Genomic DNA, 17,959 nt, shown 5'->3' on the forward strand with positions numbered 1-17,959 from the left:
TGTGGTGGCACACACCTGTGGTCCCAGGTACTCGGGAAGCTGAGGTGGAAGGGTTCCTAGAACCTGGGAGTTCGAGGCTGCAGTGAGCTGTGATTATACCACTGCGCTCCAGCCTGGGACACAGAGTGAGATCCCATCTCAAAAGAAAAAATTAAATTAAATAAAAAAGACAGAGAGAGGGCCGGGCACGGTGGCTCACGCCTGTAATCGCAGCACTTTGGGAGGCCAAGGTGGGCGGATCACGAGGTCAGGAGATTGAGACCATCCTGTCTAACACGATGAAACCCCATCTCTACTAAAAATACAAAAAATTAGCCAGGCGTGGTGGCGGGCGCCTGTAGTCCCAGCTACTCGGGAGACTGAGGCAGGAGAATGGCGTGAACCCGGGAGGCGGAGCTTGCAGTGAGCCAAGATCATGCCACTGCACTCCAGCCTGGGTGACAGAGCGAGATTCTGTCTCCAAAAAAAAAAAAGAGAGAGAGAGAGAGCGAGAGAGACAGGCATAGAGAGTGTGTATTAGGAGAGGATGTTATAATTTACAGTGTGCCAAGTAAAGGCTCCATGGAGGTGACATTTTGAGCAAAGACCTAAAGGAGGTAAGAGAGCCACCTTATGAATATGTGAGGGAACTGTGTTCCAAGCAGGAAGAACAGTCAGTGTGGCCGGGCATGGCAGCTCACACCTGTAATCCCAGCTCTTCGGGAGGCCAAGGCGGGTGGATTGCCTGAGCTCAGGGGTTCGAGACCAGCTGGGCAACATGGTGAAACCCTGTCTCTACTAAAATACAAAAAAATTAGCCGGGTGTGGTGATGTGTGCCTGTAATCCCAGCTACTCGGGAGGCTAAGGCAGCAGAATTGCTTGAACCTGGGAGGCGGAGCTTGCAGTGAGCTGAGATCACGCCACTGCACTCCAGCCTGGGCGACAGAGTGAGACTCAGCCTCAAAAAAAAAAAACAAAACAAGTCGGTGCAAAGGCCCTGAGGCTGGAGCTTGCCTGGTGTATTTGAAGAACAGCAGAAGCCAGTGGTGCCTGGCTGCAGAGGGAGCAAGGGAGTGTTGAGAAGAAACCCAAGAAAAAGCTGGCCGCGCAAGAAAGGGGGTGACAGCCAGATCTTACAAGACCTCAAAGCTCCTGGCGGGGACTTGGGACTTTTCTCTGGGTGAGATGGAACACCCAAGGTGGAGAGGTTTGATGAGATAACTGAGGGCCAGGGCGTTATAGGAGTTTGCCAGTCAGGAACGATGTTGGAGTAGGAGGATGTAGGTTTCTGAGAGTCGAAAAGGAACAATTAATCCTTCACACAGCAAATATACATATTTATACATTTAACTCTGGCTCTGTTCCAAACCTTGTGTTAACAGTGAGCCCAATAGATATTAATACAAATAAAATGTAATGCCAGGAATTTAGCCACTCATAACTTACATGAGTTATGAACTTTTTTTTTTTTTTGAGACAGGGTCTCTCTCTGTCACCCAGGCTGGAGTGCAATGGCATCATCTTGGCTCACTGCAACCTCTGCCTCCTGGGTTCAAGTGATTCTCTGCCTCAGCCTCCCAAGTAGCTGGGATTACAGGCATGCACCACCACACCCAGCTAATTTTTGTATTTTTACTAGAGATGGGGTCTCAACATGTTGCCCAGGCTGGTCATGAACTCCTGACTTCAGGTGATACACTTGCCTCGGCCTCTCAAAGTGCTGGGATTACAGGCGTGAGCCACCACGCCCTGCCTAAAGTGTCGTTTTTGACATTTAAATCTGCCATCTAGGCTGGGGATGGTGGTGCATGCCTGTAATCCCAGCTACTTGGGAGGCTGAAGCAGGTGAATCGCCTCCACCCAAGAGGTGGAGGTTGCAGTGAGCCAAGATGACGCCACTGCACTCCAGCCTGCGAGACAGAGTAAGACTCTCTCTCAAAAAACAAATAAATAAATAATAAATCTCCAATCTACCTCTAACTTTATACCTTTCCAGATGGCTATTGAGTGTCTTAGTTTTATGGAGAAAAGTCCATCTCGTTTTCAATGATATGAAATTCCACTGTTAAGATGTAAATTCCCAGCTGGGTGTGGTGGCTCACGCCTGTAATCCCAGCACTTTGGGAGGCCAAGGCGGGCGGATCACGAGGTCAGGAGATCGAGACCATCCTGGCTAACACAGTGAAACCCCGTCTCTACTAAAAATACATAAAATTAGCCAGGTGTGGTGGTGCGTGCCTGTAATCCCAGCTACTTGGGAGGCTTAGGCAGGAGAATAGCTTGAATCTGGGAGGCAGAGGTTTCAGTGAGCCAAGATTGCACCACTGCACTCCAGCCTGGGTGACAGACCAAGACTCCGTCTCAGATTTAAAAAAAAAAAAAGATATAAATTCCCACATGTATTTCTGGCTCCTCTAATCTGTCCCTTTTAACCAGTTGTCTGTCCATTTATGGGCCAGCCCCAAACTGTTTGAAAACTATACTTTTATGATCAGTTTTCAAATGCAGAAGTGCTGGTTTCCTCTTACTTTTTCAGAAATGTTCTGGATCTTTTCACATTTTTTTTTCGTTTGAACCTCAGAATCAACCTGCCTAACTTTAAAAGAGACTTCTAGTGTTTTAAATAAGGCTAGATTAAATTCATAGATTCGGGGGGAAGCTAGGTTCAACTTTTTAATACTGGATCTTCCCAGATATTCAAATCTTGTATGCTCAGCCCTAGCAGCAGTTTCAAATTTTTTGAACTAGATCTGGTGCCATTTTTGATAAGCTCATTCCAAGATATTTTTATTATCTTTTAATTCTTTTGCAATGTTGTTTTCTTTTTTTTTTTTGAGACGGAGTCTCGCTGTCACCCAGGCTGGAGTGCAGTGGCGCAATCTCGGCTCACTGCAAGCCCCGCCTCCCGGGTTCACGCCATTCTCCTGCCTCAGCCTCCTGAGTAGTTGGGACTACAGGCACCCACCACCACGCCCGGCTAATTTTTGTATTTTTAGTAGAGACGGGGTTTCACCGTGTTAGCCAGGATGGTCTGGATCTCCTGACCTCGTGATCTGCCCGCCTCGGCCTCCCAAAGTGCTGGGATTACAGGCATGAGCCACCGCGCCCGGCCCTCTTCTGCTTGTTTTCTAAGCCAGTTTTCTGTATACTGGCACTTGTTTAGGTTGAGGATATTAATTTTGCAACCCCAGAGCCCCCTTGCTCAATTCTCATTTCTTCCAATAGTTTATGGGTTCTCTTTCAAAGTATACAGTCACATTGAGTCAGGAGAATAGGGCCTGGAGGCAGGGAACCTAAGGCTGATTCACCCTGACTTCTAGAACTACATTGAAAGAAAAACCTCAACCTTCCACACTTAAGTAACAAAAGGACCAGGGGAGACTCCTGCAAACCCCAACCTTTTCTTTTTTTTTTTTTTTTTTTGAGACGGAGTCTTGCTCTGTGCCCCAGGCTGGAGTGCAGTGGCGCGATCTCGGCTCACTGCAAGCTCCGCCTCCCGGGTTCACGCCATTCTCCTGCCTCAGCCTCCTGAGTAGCTGGGACTACAGGCGCCCGCCAACACACCCGGCTAATTTTTTGTATTTTTAGTAGAGACGGGGTTTCACTGTGTTAGCCAGGATGGTCTCGATCTCCTGACCTCGTGATCCGCCCGCCTCGGCCTCCCAAAGTGCTGGGATTACAGGCTTGAGCCACCGCGCCCGGCCAACCCCAACCTTTTCTGTGGGGCAGATGGGAAATCGAAGGTACCTCTGATTGGTTGCAGAAAGCATAGGAGTGTAACTTCCTAACTTCACTTCAGCCTCTGATTGGTTGCTGTACACAACCACTGTCCACAACCAATCAGACTGATTGCAGGCGAGGTCTTTGTTTGCATAGAAGTGCAACTTTGTAACTTCACTGTGGCCTCTGATTGGTTGCTTTTTGCAACCTATCAGAATGATTGTGGACCACCACTTAATTTACATGGGGTGAACACCAAGTGGCCAATGGAAGGGCCGGGTGCAGTGGCTCAAGCATGTAATCCCAGCACTTTAGGAGGCCAAGGCCGGCGGATCCCCTGAGGTCAGGAGTTCCAGACCAGTCTGGCCAACATGGTGAAACCCCGTCTCTACTAAAAAATATACAAAAATTAGCCAGGCGTGGTGACAGACACCGGTAATCCCAGCTGCTCGGGAGGCTGAGGCAGGAGAATTGCTTGAACCCGGGAGGCAGAGGTTGCAGTGAGACACGATCGCACCATTGCACTCCAGCCTGGGTGACAAGAGTGAGACTCCATCTCAAAATAAATAAATAAATAAAAATAAGCGGCCAATGCGAAACCTATAGGAGGTATTTGGACCTGAGAACATTCTGTATCCGGGGCCCTTGAGCAGCCACTGGGGCCTGCTCCCACACTGTGGTGTGTACTTTCACTTTGGATAAATCTCTGCTTTCCTTGCTTTGCTGTGTGTTTTGTCCAATTCTTTGCTCAAAACACCAAGAACCTAGACAACTTGCAGTCAAGACCCTCTATCGATAACAACATCATCTCTGAAGAACAGACACACTTCCTTCTTTCTAAGGTTCATACTCTTCTTCTTTTTCCCTACATAATTACATGAGTCATGTTCCTTGAATCTGAGCCCAGCACTCAAGGTTTTTGCTTCCTGGCACAGGGCCTGGGGCCTCTGTCTATCCTTGAAATTCTTTGTCTATCATTTTCTGCTCCAAAAGGGTTATACCCAAAGGTGCTTTACCGTGACTTTTTCTCAGGCTTGGAGGCATCACTCCACTGGGAGCCATTTCGGCAGGAAGCTTCTCTGACTGTCCTGGTCCTCATTCCAATAAACGTAAAAACAACAATCATATTATAGGCATTGACATGCATTCTGAAGAGCCTTATATTCTGCTCAATAGCATGTTTGTTTTTTGTTGTTCTTTTGTTTTTTGTTTTCCTTTTGTTTTTTGTTTTTTGTTTTTTTTTTTGAGATGAAGTCTCGCTCTGTCACCCAGGCTGGAATGCAGTGGCGCGATCTTGGCTCACTGCAAACTCCACCTTCTGGGTTCACACCATTCTCTTGCCTCAGCCTCCCGAGTAGCTGGGACTACAGGTGCCCGCCACCATGCCAGGCTAATTTTTTGTATTTTTAGTAGAGACAGGGTTTCACCGTGTTAGCCAGGATAGTCTCGATCTCCTGACCTCGTGATTCGCCGGCCTCGGCCTCCCAAAGTGCTGGGATTACAGGCATGAGCCACCGTGCCCAGCTTGTTTTTTTTTTTTTTTTTGAGATGATGTCTTGCTCTGTTGCCCAGGCTGGAATGCAGTGGCGCGATCTCGGCTCACTGCAAGCTCCGCCTCCTGGGTTCTGGCCATTCTCCTGCCTCAGCCTCCCAAGTAGCTGGAACTACAGACGCCTGCCACCACGACCAGCTAATTTTTCATATTTTTAGTAGAGACAGGTTTTCACCGTGTTAGCCAGGATGGTCTTGATCTCCTGACCTCGTGATCCGCCCGCCTTGGCCTCCCAAAGTGCTGGGATTACAGGTGTGAGCCGCTGCGCCCGGCCTGTTTTTTGTTTTTGAGACGGAGCCTTGCTCTGTTGCACAGGCTGGAGTGCAGTGTCCTGATCTCAGCTCACTGCAATCTCTGCCTCTCAAGTTGAAGCAATTCTCCTGCCTCAGCCTCCCCAGTAGCTGAGATTACAGGTGTGTGCCACCACATCTGGCTAATTTTTGTATTTGTAGTAGACACGGGGTTTCACCATGCTGGCCTGGCTGGTCTCAAACTCTTGACCTCAAGTAATCTGCCCACTTTGGTCTCCCAAAATACTGGGATTACAGGCGTGAGCCACTGTGCCTGGTCAATAGCACGTTAGAATTAAATGAGCCTTGGCCGGGCGCGGTGGCTCACGCTTGTAATCCCAGCACTTTGGGAGGCCGAGGCGGGCGGATCACGAGGTCAGGAGATCGAGACCACGGTGAAACCCTGTCTCTACTAAAAATACAAAAAATTAGCCGGGCGTGGTGGCGGGCGCCTGTAGTCCCAGCTACTTGGAGAGGCTGAGGCAGGAGAATGGCGTGAACCCGGGAGGCGGAGCTTGCAGTGAGCCGAGATCGCGCCACTGCACTCCAGCCTGGGCGACAGAGCGAGACTCCGTCTCAAAAAAAAAAAAAAAAAAAAAAAAAAAAAAAAAGAATTAAATGAGCCTTTTGGGAAAATTTAGGTGAGGGTAGGTTACCCAAAGACTATGCAGCCACGTTCAAACTTTTGGTGGTTTATGTATTCATTTAGAGACAGATTCTCAATCCTGTCACCCAGGCTGGAGTGCTGTGGCATGATCATGGCTCACTGCAGCCTCGACCTCCTAGGCTTGGGTGATTCTCGTGGCCACCTCAGCCTTGTGAGTAGCTGGGACTACAGAGATGCACCACCTCGCCCAGCTAATTTTTTTTTTTTTTTGTATTTTTGTATTTTTAGTAGAGACAGGGTTTTGCCATGTTGCCCAGGCTGATCTCAAACTCCTTGGCTTAAGCAATCTTCCTGCCTCAGCCTCCCAAAGTGTTGAGATTACAGGCATGAACCACCACACTCAGCCCTTTGGTGTTTTTTTTGTTGTTGTTTGTGTGTTTGTTTGTTTGAGACAGAGTCTCGCTCTGTTGCCCAGGCTGGAGTGCAGTGGCACCATCTCGGCTCACTGCAAGCTCCACGTCCCGGGTCCACGCCATTCTCTTGCCTCAGCCTCCTGAGTAGCTGGGACTACAGGCACCCGCCACCACGCCCGGCTAATTTCTTTTTTTTGTATTTTTAGTAGAGAAGGAGTTTCACCGTGTTAGCCGGGATGGTCTCAATCTCCTGACCTCGTGATCCGCCCGCCTCGGCCTCCTAAAGTGCTGGGATTACAGGCGTGAGCCACCGCGCCCGGTCCTTAATTTTTAAAGTTTTTGTAGAGACAGGGTCCCACCATGTTGCCCCAGCTGTTCTTGAACTCCTGGGCTCAAGTGATCCTCCCGCCTTGGCCTCCCAAAGTGCTGGAATTACAAAGTGCTGGTGGCATGAACCACCTTGCCCAGCTGTGTACACTTCTAAATGGCTCATTTTATATTATGTGAATTTCACCTCAATAAAAAACTTTTTTTTTTTTCAGATGGAGTTTCCCTCTTGTTGCCCAGGCTGGGGTGCAATGGCGCGATCTCGGCTCACTGCAACCTACGCCACCCCAGGTTCAAGCGATTCTCCTGCCTCAGCCTCCTGAGTAGCTGGGATTACAGGGGCACACCACCAGGCCTGGCTAATTTTGTGTTTTTAGTAGAGATGGGGTTTCACCATGTTGGTCAGGCTGGTCTCAAACTCCCAACCCCAGGTGATCCGTCTGTCTCGGCCTCCCAAAGTGCTGGGATTATAGGCGTGAGCCACAGCGCCCGGCTTTGTTTTGTTGTTGTTTGTTTTTTTTAATTGACTCAGCTTTGGGCTTGAACTATTAGAATGATGAGGCGTCCATTCACTGAGATGAGGAAGCTCTAGGGAAAATGAACTTGGGAGTTCCAAGAATTCCATTTTGAATGTCTTCAATTTGATATGCCTCGTAGGCTTCCAAGTCGAGTGAGATATGTGAGCCTGGAGTTCAGAGATGGGGTGGAGATATAAATTTAGAAGCCATTGGCACCCAGGAAATATCTTAAGCCATGGAGCTAGATGAGATCATTTAGGCCAGAGGTGTCCAATCTTTTGGCTTCCCTGGGCCACAATGGAAGAAGAATTGTCTTGGGCAACACATAAAATACGCTAACACTAACAATAGCTGATGAGCTAAAAAAAAAAAAAAAAAAAAAATCGCAAAAAAAAATCTCATAATTTTTTTTGTTTGTTTTTTGTTTTCGAGCCAAAGTTTCGCTCTTGTTGCCCAGGCTGGAGTGCAATCGCCCAATCTCGGCTCACTGCAACCTCCACCTCCAGGTTCAAGTGATTCTCCTGCCTCAGCCTCCTGAGTAGCTGGGATTACAGGCATGTGCCACCATGCCCGGCTAATTTTGTATTTTTAGTAGAGACAGGTTTCTCCATGTTGGTCAGGCTGGTCTCGAACTCCTGACCTCAGGTGATCCACTCATCTCGGCCTCCCAAAGTGCTGGGATTACAGGCATAGCCACCACACCCGGCCAAAATCTCATAATGTTTTAAGAAAGTTCACAAATTTGTGTTGGGCCACCTTCAGAGCCATCCTGGGCCGCATGCAGCCCACAGGCCGCAAGTTGGACAAGCTTGATCTAGGGAAAGGGTGTGGGGAAAGACGAGGAGATGGCCCAAGCCCATGCCTCCAGCACTCCCAGCGTGTCAGTGTCAGACAGCAGACAAAGAATCCAGGAGACAGCAGAGGAGGAGGGCTGGGGGGAACCCCAAGAGCGAGTGTTTGAAAAATAAAGAGAGTAACAGCAATCAGTTGGAACTGGACTGAATATCCATTTATAGAGGACTATGCTTAGTGGTACATAAACATAAGTTGTGGCGCATCTGTGTAGTAGAATACTATGCATGGTTACACGAAATAAGGAGGACGTTCTCTATGCGCTGATATGGGAAGATTTCCTTTGTATGAAATGATTTGCTGACATCCTCACAACATACTGTTTAATAAAGCAAGGTGTATAACACTTAAAAACAAAGAGAAGAATTTCATCTTCTTTTTTCTTTTTGAGACAGGGTGTATAACAGTGTAAAAAAAAATAAAGAGAGAGAGAGAGAAAAATTCCTTTTTGTTTCTTCAGACAGGGTCTTACTCTGTCACCCAGGCTGGAGTGTAGTGGTGCAATCATGGCTCACTGCAGCCTCCCAGGCTCCAGCAATCCACCTGCCTCAGCCTCCCAAGTAGCTGGAATTACAGGCACCCACCACCACACCCAGTTAATTTTTGTATTTTTAGTAGAGACAGGTTTTCACCATGTTGGCCAGGCTGGTCTCGAACTCCCAGCCTCAACTGATCCACCCGCCTCAGCCTCCCAAAGTGCTGGGATTACAGGCGTCAGCCACCGTGCCTGGCCACAGGACTGGCTTTCAATAGGAAGCACAGAAACTTCCTCCAAGGGGCAGGAGAGAAGGACAAGTGCACACACGGCAAATGCAGATTTCCTGGTAAGAAGCTGAAGAAACAAATTTTACTTTATTATTTAACAAAAATGTATATGATGCTTACTATATGCCCGACCCTGTTCCAAGCACTTTGCAAATATTTCATTTGCATGGAAAGCCTTCGAGGTAGCTACTGTTATATTCTCATCCTCATCTTACAAATGAGGAAGCTTGGCCGGGCGCGGTGGCTCACGCCTGTAATCCCAGCACTTTGGGAGGCCGAGGCGGGCGGATCACGAGGTCAGGAGATCGAGACCATCCTGGCTAACACAGTGAAACCCCGTCTCTACTAAAAATACAAAAAATTAGCCGGGCGAGGTGGCGGGTGCCTGTAGTGCCAGCTACTCGGGAGGCTGAGGCAAGAGAACCCCGGGGGGCGGAGCCTGCAGTGAGCCAAGATCGCGCCACTGCACTCCAGCCTGGGCGACAGCCAGACTCTGTCTCAAAAAAAAAAAAAAAAAAAAAAAAAAAAAAAAAAAAAAAAAAAAAAAAATGAGGAAGCAGGCACAGAGGACAATCACCTTCCCCAAAGTCACACAGCTGGTAAGAGGCAGGGCTGCTTAAAGGTGGGCAATCGGGCAGCAGAATTCACACTCTTAAACACTACTCCATAATACTTCTCTGTGCTTGACCTCCTGGGCTCAAGCGATCTTCCTGCCCCAGCCTCCCAAGTAGCTGGGATCACAGGCTTGTACTACCATGCCTGGCTAATTTTTTTGTATTTTTAGTTAAGATGGGCGTTCACCATTTGTCCAGGCTGTTCTCAAACTCCTGGCCTCAAGAGATCCTCCAGCCTCAGCCTCCCGAAGTGCTGGGATTACAGGCGTGAGTCACAGTACCCAGTCCTCTGTGCTCTGTTCTTGATAAATGACATTTTATTGTGCAGATGTGTTTTATTTTTAGATGGAAGATCAGTGGGTGAGGATTCAGGCTGGTTGGGGGCACTGGGAGTCTTGAGGAGAGAGGAGAGTCAGAAGCTGCCGTCTTGGAGAAAAAAACTTACTAGAAAAACAGGAGGGCTCCACATTTGAGGTTTGTGGTGCTGGGTTTTCAGTGAAATCCCGGAGGCTGGCTGAGATTTTTCCTGCTTCGTGGGAGGAAATGGCTTTTGCATGGGACAGGGAAAGATAAGCATGGCCCAGTTCACAGTCCGTCTGCAAAATCCCCAGGCACTCTGGTTCCCCAGTTCTCTCGGGGTGAATCTGGTGCTGGGTGGCCTGTCTGCCCTTCCACCTGGCCACCTGGTCCCTGTGAGCTGAACTCCAGGAACCCGGCATGGCCAGGCCAGGCTGCGGGGGAGGGAAGGGCCTGGAAGCCTGTTCCCAGGCCATGGCCAAAGGAAACAAGTTACCTTCCAGGAACTGGAGCCCAGAGGCAGGGGTGGGGAGCTGGGGGCCTGGAGGGAAAGCAGTGCCCAGAACTTGCAGGGCCTCTGAAGCTGGGCTGGAGTTTGGTTCTGGGCACTAGAGCCAACATGGCCTGTCATGCCTCTCCACCCCATGATCTGGGGGCTGAATCATGGTCCTCGAAGACAACCACCTCCTAAGCCCTGGCACCTGTAAATAGGTGACTTCATGTAGCAAAAGGGACTTGGAAGATGATCCTGAATTATCTGGGTGGGACCAATGTCATTACACAGGTCTTTATAAAGAAGGCCAAGCTCAGTGGCTCACACCTATAATGCCAACATTTTGGGAGGCCAAGGCAGGAGGATGGCTTGAGCTCAGGACTTCAAGACCATCCTGGGCAACATAGTGAAAGCCCCATCTCTACAGAAAAAAGAATTTTTTTTTTTTTTTTGAGACAGAGTCTCGCTCTGTCTCCCAGGCTGGAGTGCGGTGGCGCGATCTCGGCTCACTGCGCGCACACACACACACACACACACACACACACACACGTTGGTGGTTGTGCTGCCCGGAGCCTCCAGTCCGCGAATGTGAAGAACGGACCAGATGGGTCCAACAGTGCTGGGTCAAGGCGAGGAGGGGGCAGCCAGAAGCGCGCGCATGCTCTGGACTCGTGCACCCGCTGAAACGGGTGCGCACGGGTTGCGCGGGCGTGAGGGGTGAGGGGTGAGAGGGGTGAGGGGTGAGGGGTGAGGGGTGAGAGGTGCGGGGCGAGAGGGACGGTAGCCGGGTAGGGGCAGCCCTTTCCCAGGCGGTAGTGGGGGCGGTGGTGCTGTTGCCCTTTTAAGCTGCGGCTTGACCGGAGCAGCGCCTCCTGTCGGTGGAGTCTGTTACAAGGGGAGCAGCCGCCCAGGCCGCCACACAGCTCCCCGCAGAGGCCTCGGTGCCCCTTGCCATTTTCCAGCCCTACTCTGACTAGAGTGGAGGCAGCGGGGAGAGGCGGAGCCGCGAGAGCGCCGCCGAGAGGTCCCGCGGGCGGTCGCGGCCATGACAGCGGCTCCCGACCGGCTCACCTTCCGCGCCCCTCCCGCCAGAGGTGAGAGTAAAATGTCCGTGTGAGAGTTCAAGGCCAAGCTGAAGTTGCTGGCCTCTATGTTCCACAAGAACCAGGAGCCGCCGCCGCAGCTCAGGCTCCACTGCAACATCACGGTGAGGCGCCCAGTGGCGGCCTCACGGGGCAGGGCGAGGGCGAAGAGGAGGCGCCCAGAGTCCCGGGACAAAGGGGAGCCTGCCCGGGAGAGGCCCCGGTTCCCCGGGCGGGGCGAGCGCGCCCCTTTCTCCCGCGACTGGCCCGCCCCGCTGCGTGAGGCTTGGGTGAGAGGAGGGGGAGGGCGCGTCTCTCTGGCTCCTTGCACGGGGCTGGCTTGAGGGCTGCCAGCACCTCTCGCCCCAGTCGCCGCGCCCCGAGGTGGGAGCCCGCGTCGCCCGCAGCCCTTTCGGGGCCCATGATCGCTCTCAGCCAGCCTGCTCCCCGGGACCGCGACGGGGCGTGGTAGGGCGGCTCCGGCTGTTGTTTGAGCCCAGGCGGGGAAGGGGAAAGGCCTTTAAGATTTTCGGTTTTTTGGCCGGGCGCAGTGCTCATTCCTGTAATCCCAGCACTTTGGGAGACTGAGGCAGCTGGATCGCCTGAGGTCAGGAGTTCTAGACCAGCCTGGCCAACATGGTAAAACCCTGTCTCTACGAAAAATACAAAAATTAGCCGGGTATGGTGGCAGGCGCTTGTTGAGATGGAGTCTCACTCTGTCACCCAGGCTAGAGTGCAGTGGGGCGATCTCGGCTTACTGCAGCCTCCGTCTTTTGCCAGGCCATGGGTTCAAGCGATTCTCCTGCCTCAGCCTCCCGAGTAGCTGGGATTACAGGCGCCTGACACCACGCCTGGCTAACTTTTGTGTTGTTTAGTAGAGACTGGGTTTCACCATGTTGGCCAGGCTGGTCTCGAACTCCTGACCTCAAATGACCCATCTCTGCCTCCCAAAGTTCTGGGATTACAGGCCTGAGCCACCGCGCCCCGATCCAAGGCCCTTAAGCTTAAACGCCTCATTTTTCAGTCAGGTTTTCCTTGTTCCCGCGTGTGCGTGTTCAGCCAATCGTTTTTAAGGAGAAACTAACAATGAAAACGGACTCGTGGATGGAGGAAAAGTTGGAATGCAGCCTCTGGTGCTGTTTGAGCGATCCCTCTCCCCCGGGCCGCTGCTGTGTTCCGGAAAGGCGCATTGTACCGTGGATGCAGCAGGTAAGAGTCCTGTCCAGCTGCTCTGCCCGCTTTTCCTTTCAGGCTTCTGTATCAGCTGTTTTTCCCCTGTAGAATGTGCCCCTGACAGCCACCCCCTAACCCTACCCAATTTGTCTTTACACGTCTGACCATCAAGGCTCTTCTGGGTCATATTCAGTTCATGCTGATATTTCCCCTTCCTCCCCTCTTTAGTCTTCACTATTTTTGCTTTGGTCATGTTACGCTGTATTCTGTAAGGCTTAAAAACAATTTTTATGGTGGCAGGGGAGAATGTTTTATAATTATGCTTTATGCTTTTTATCTTCCACTCAATAAATGCTTGGTAAGTATTTGTTTTATTGAATGTATGACCCTATTCTAGCTATATTGTGCTTGAACAAAAAATTTTTTTTTTTTTTTTTTGAGACGGAGTCTCGCTCTGTCGCCCAGGCTGGAGTGCAGTGGCGCGATCTCGGCTCACTGCAAGCTCCGCCTGCCGGGTTCACGCCATTCTCCAGCCTCAGCCTCTCCGAGTAGCTGGGACTGCAGGCGCCCGCCACCACGCCTGGCTAATTTTTTTGTATTTTTAGTAGAGACGGGGTTTCACCGTGGTCTCGATCTCCTGACCTCGTGATCCGCCCGCCTCGGCCTCCCAAAGTGCTGGGATTACAAGCGTGAGCCACCGCGCCCGGCAACAAAAATCTTAACTGCCTTGTAAGTTAACTGCTAAGAATTTGTCCAAAGTGCAGACATAACATGAAGAACTTGTCATGGAGAGTACAAAAAGGTCTCTAAGGGCTCGATGGAAGTCTGTAAATTGACTTCCTGTGAAAGAGAGTGTAAGAAGTGAAAATGTAAAGCATGACTGGAGAGCCAGAGTGATGAAGCCAGGGTCCCTTTCTCCAGATCTTTTGTAACAGTGTTATGTGATCTCTTCTAGAAGATCGTTCTGAAAGATAATGCCGACTCGGTACCTAGGAAACCATCCAGTGGGTTTCTGCAGCTTCAGTGGTTCAAATCCTCATCGGCACCTTTGTTTTCTCTGCCTCAGTTTGCTCACAGTGATGTTCTCAGTAGCTGTAATTGCTGTCTGTCTTTGAATACTTAAGCATTTTTTTTAGATGACAGGGATATATGTGCATTTTTATTTTGCCAGGTGTTAGAATTTTTACTCTGCTTTTGTGGGCTCTGGGTTAGCTGCTTGGTTGTTGTAAAATGATTAGCAGGGAAAGCCGTGTGCGTGTGTGTGTGTACGTGTGTATTTTAAGTTTCTTTTGTTGTCAGAGGACTTTGAATTTTATTGTATATGGTAATTCTGCCAATTTACTTTATTCTCCACCCATTTATTGAACAGCAAAATATGAAAGTAATATGTCCCATAAGCAGCCTTCAGAAGAATTACAACTGCTGTATATCTGAAATTCTTTTTTTTTTTTTTTTTTTATTTTGAGATGGAGTCTCACTCTATCACCCAGGTCGGAGTACAGTCGTGCGATCTTGGCTCACTGGAACCTCTGCCACCCAGGTTCAAGCGATTCTCCTGCCTCAGCCTCCTGAGTAGCTGGGATTACAGGCACCTGCCACCGCACCTGGCTAATTTTTGTAGTTTTAGTAGAGACAGGGTTCACCATGTTGGCCAGGCTGGTCTTGAATTCCTGACCTCGTGATCTGCCTGCCTCAGCCTCCCACAGTGCTGGGATTACAGGCGTGAGCTACCGCGCCCGGCTGAACTTTCCAGAAGAAGTTTGTGCATCAGTTTTCAAAAAATTATGATATCAAAAATAGCTGTGCCCTACATTTGGAAAGATACAAAAACTGAACATACTGGCAGGCAGTTTTGCTTGCTGGTGCTTGAGATAGAGGCACACATTGGTCTCAGTGGATTTATGGAGAAAAATAGATACAGAAAGTTATTTCTAAATCAGACCAAAAAATCCTTTTCTTAAGCAGTGACAGGTAAAGAAGTTGTCTTGGCTAACCTTGAATTGTGTTGCCCTTGATTGAGACAGTTTTATGGTGGGGATGGTAGTGGTGATAAACTTGTTGGAAATTTGTCTGCTTATAGTAACCTTTGTGGTAGCTGTCACAGACAACTTCATCCTCACAGGCCTTGAAATTAGTAAAAAACTAACAGAATGGAGGAGAAACAAAGGACCTGAATAATTAGATGCTTAAATAATTCTTCTGTGTTTTCATAACCAGTGAAAAAGAGCAGTATTAGAAGCACTCACACATTCTATGTAAGGAACACTGCCTGAATTTATATTGCAATTTTTGAGCACCATTCACTGTTTAAAAACAGGCATATTGTAGGGAATATTTTAAAGACAAATAGAAAATTTATCTTTTCAAGATGAATCTAAAGCTTAACCTTATCAAAATTACAAAATTTAAAACGTGATTGAAAAATATTAATGCATAGGTTTAAATATCGGTCATTTTAGATGTCTTTCAAAATAGATTGTCTCTTAAATATTAAACTGAACAAACTTTGAACATGTTGTAGAGTTTGTGCTGAAGGTTAAATTTCCTGGGGTGGTGGATATTTTATAATATGGAAAACAAAACCTTCTTATTTTAAGAAATTTAGAAAACTTTTAGGCAAAACTAGAAAATATTACCTATATAATTCTACCACTCAGAAGGTGCCACGGTCAGAAATTTGTATCTTTCCAGTCATCTGCTCATCTCTTTTCTCCTATGCTTGTATATGTTTCCTCTCCCTTAAAAATCAGCTATTTGTTTGTGATCTGCTTTTTCACTCAGCAGTATTGTAGATCCATGTTATAACTTGCTCCTCTGCATTGCCTTCAGTTATTGTGTGCTTTCTGTTGGATGACTGTACCATGTAGTCAGTCATGTTTTCTGGTACCGAATACATAGGGGTATGTGTGTGTGCGTGCACGTGTGTGTGCGTATTTTTTTCTAACTTAACTAATGCTTTAGACATCAATAGGTAGACCTAAATCCTTGAAACCCTCGACGTGGTGGCTTTCAGTTCTCATTGCTGAATTTGTTTCCAGAGATGGAAGAAATTATATTGTATGGGAACTTTTTCTTCTTCTTTTTTTTTTTTGAGATGAAGTCTTGTTCTTGTCGCCCAGGCTGGAGTGCAATGGCGTGATCTCAGCTCACTGCAACCTCCACCTCCTGGGTTCAAGCAACTCTCCTGCCTCAGTCTCCCAAGTAGCTGAGATTGCAGGCACATGCCACCATGCCTGGCTAATTTTTGTATTTTTAGTAGAGACGGAGTTTCACCATGTTGGCCAGGCTGGTTTTGAACTCCGGACCTCAGGTGATTTGGCCACCTCAGCCTCCTAAAGTGTTGGGATTACAGGTGTGAGCCACTGTGCCCAGCCTTTTTTTCATCTCAGTACCAGCTTTTATTTATCAGATTGGTAAAAATGTTAGAAAGTGTGCAATGAAATGGGCATTCTTAACAGTCATGGCAAAAAATATAATTATCTTTGACTTTCTAGAAAGTAGTTTGGCTTTCTAGAAACTTGTCTGAATTCTCCCTGTTTAGGCCCCGCTGTTTTCTTAGAGTGAAGTGAGGAGAACCTACATTGGTGTGGTAGTCATGGGAATGGGAGGAGGAATGAAATGGGAAAGCTCATCGGAGGCAGAATCAAAATGGCTTGGTCTTCATAGTCAACTATTAAGTGAGGAGGAGGAATTATTGGCTGACTTAGGAAGAAGTAAAAAATGTGAAATCCCAATAAAACACCAGGCTTGCAATTTTAGTCAGGGTAAAGCTTAAGCATTATGTGATTGTAGATAGATTATTGAGCAGTTTTGTTCCATTTATTTTATATCCCATATCTTTGAGCTATGATCCTATTCTTTCTTTCTTTTTTTTTTTTTTTTTTTTGAGACGGAGTCTCGCTCTGTCGCCCAGGCTGGAGTGCAGTGGCGCAATCTCGGCTCACTGCAAGCTCCGCCTCCCGGGTTCACGCCATTCTCCTGCCTCAGCCTCTCCGAGTAGCTGGGACTACAGGTGCCCGCCACCACGCCCGGCTAATTTTTTGTATTTTTAGTAGAGACGGGGTTTCACCGTGGTCTCGATCTCCTGACCTCGTGATCCGCCCACCTCGGCCTCCCAAAGTGCTGGGATTACAAGCGTGAGCCACTGTGCCCGGCCTATTTCTTGACATACCCAAACATTTTTTAAACTATTGGGATACAGCTTTTATATGATAAGCCTCACCCTTTGAAGTGTACAGTTCAGTGGTTTTCAGTATATTCAGAGTTATGCAGCCATTACCACTAACTCATTTCAGAACCTTTTCTTCTCCCCAAAAAGAAACCCCGTACCCATTAGCAGTCACTCTCTATACTCATCTCCCCCACCGTTGATCCTGGCAACCTCTGATCTAATTTCTGTCTCTGTAGATTTGCCTATCCTGGACATTTCATATAAATAGAATCATACAAAATGTGGCATTTTGTGACTGACTTTTCTTTGAAGTGATTATAAAGCAAATGCCTGAAGAGGCTAAGCTTAGGATAGTGTTTGCTGTGCAGCTTTGATAACCGAATTTTTTTTAAGTTGAAAATATTACTGTGTCTCTATATGTGGCATATTATCCTTAGATGACCCTTACTTCAATTATTAGAATTTTTTTCCCTAGTATTCTTGAACTGTCTCAATATTCAGTAGGAACCCGCCTTTGGAGACAAAGAGCAGTAAGAATTTGGAACACATATTGACAAAATGAATGTCATTTAATACGGTAGTAGAGTCGACCACTTTTAGGTGTCAACGCTGCTGAAAGTGTGTATTAAGGAAAAGTTTACTTATCTTACTTACCCAGTGAAGGTACTAGAACTACTTCTATCTTCTGTTTAGATTTCAACAGACATTTGCATAGGTATTATGTGGTTGTACAAACGTACTGTCTTTTGTAGTGTTTTTTGTTTGTTTGTTTGTTTTTTCGTAGCTCCTACTTTCAAGAATGAAAAAGGTATCCCAGCAGTTTGGTAGGCTGAGTCGGGCGGATCACGAGGTCAGGAGATCGAGACCATCCTGGCTAACACGGTGAAACCCCGTCTCTACTAAAAACTACAAAAAAAATTAGCCGGGCGTGATGGCGGGCGACTGTAGTCCCAGCTACTCGGGGGCTGAGGGAGGAGAATGGCGTGAACCCGGGAGGCAGAGCTTGCAGTGAGCTGAGATGGCGCCACTGCACTCCAGCCTGGGTGACAGAGCGAGACTCCATCTCAAAAAAAAAAAAAAAAAAGGAAAAGGTAAACCAGTAAAA

The 17,959-nt window shown here is 48.2% G+C and overlaps 1 protein-coding gene across 2 annotated transcripts; it reads left to right on the forward strand.

Moving 5' to 3' along the window:
* The first annotated feature begins 11,298 nt into the window (after window positions 1-11,298).
* LOC101177817 (putative ubiquitin-conjugating enzyme E2Q2-like protein) lies at window positions 11,299-17,754 on the forward strand. Of its 2 annotated transcripts, XM_030807850.1 has the most exons (3): window positions 11,299-11,522; window positions 12,535-12,719; window positions 17,639-17,754. In XM_030807850.1, the coding sequence occupies exons 1-3, from the start codon at window positions 11,474-11,476 to the stop codon at window positions 17,738-17,740; spliced, it is 336 nt and encodes a 111-aa protein (XP_030663710.1). In that variant the 5' UTR covers window positions 11,299-11,473; the 3' UTR covers window positions 17,741-17,754. The 2 variants fall into 2 exon arrangements, with proteins under 2 accessions (XP_030663710.1, XP_030663711.1); XM_030807851.1 differs by lacking the exon at window positions 17,639-17,754 and having other exon boundaries at window positions 11,301-11,522; window positions 12,535-12,932.
* Window positions 17,755-17,959: the final 205 nt, after the last annotated feature.

This window comes from Nomascus leucogenys, unplaced genomic scaffold (genome assembly GCF_006542625.1).
Source record: "Nomascus leucogenys isolate Asia unplaced genomic scaffold, Asia_NLE_v1 Super-Scaffold_241, whole genome shotgun sequence".
NCBI classification, from domain to species: Eukaryota; Metazoa; Chordata; class Mammalia; order Primates; family Hylobatidae; genus Nomascus; species Nomascus leucogenys.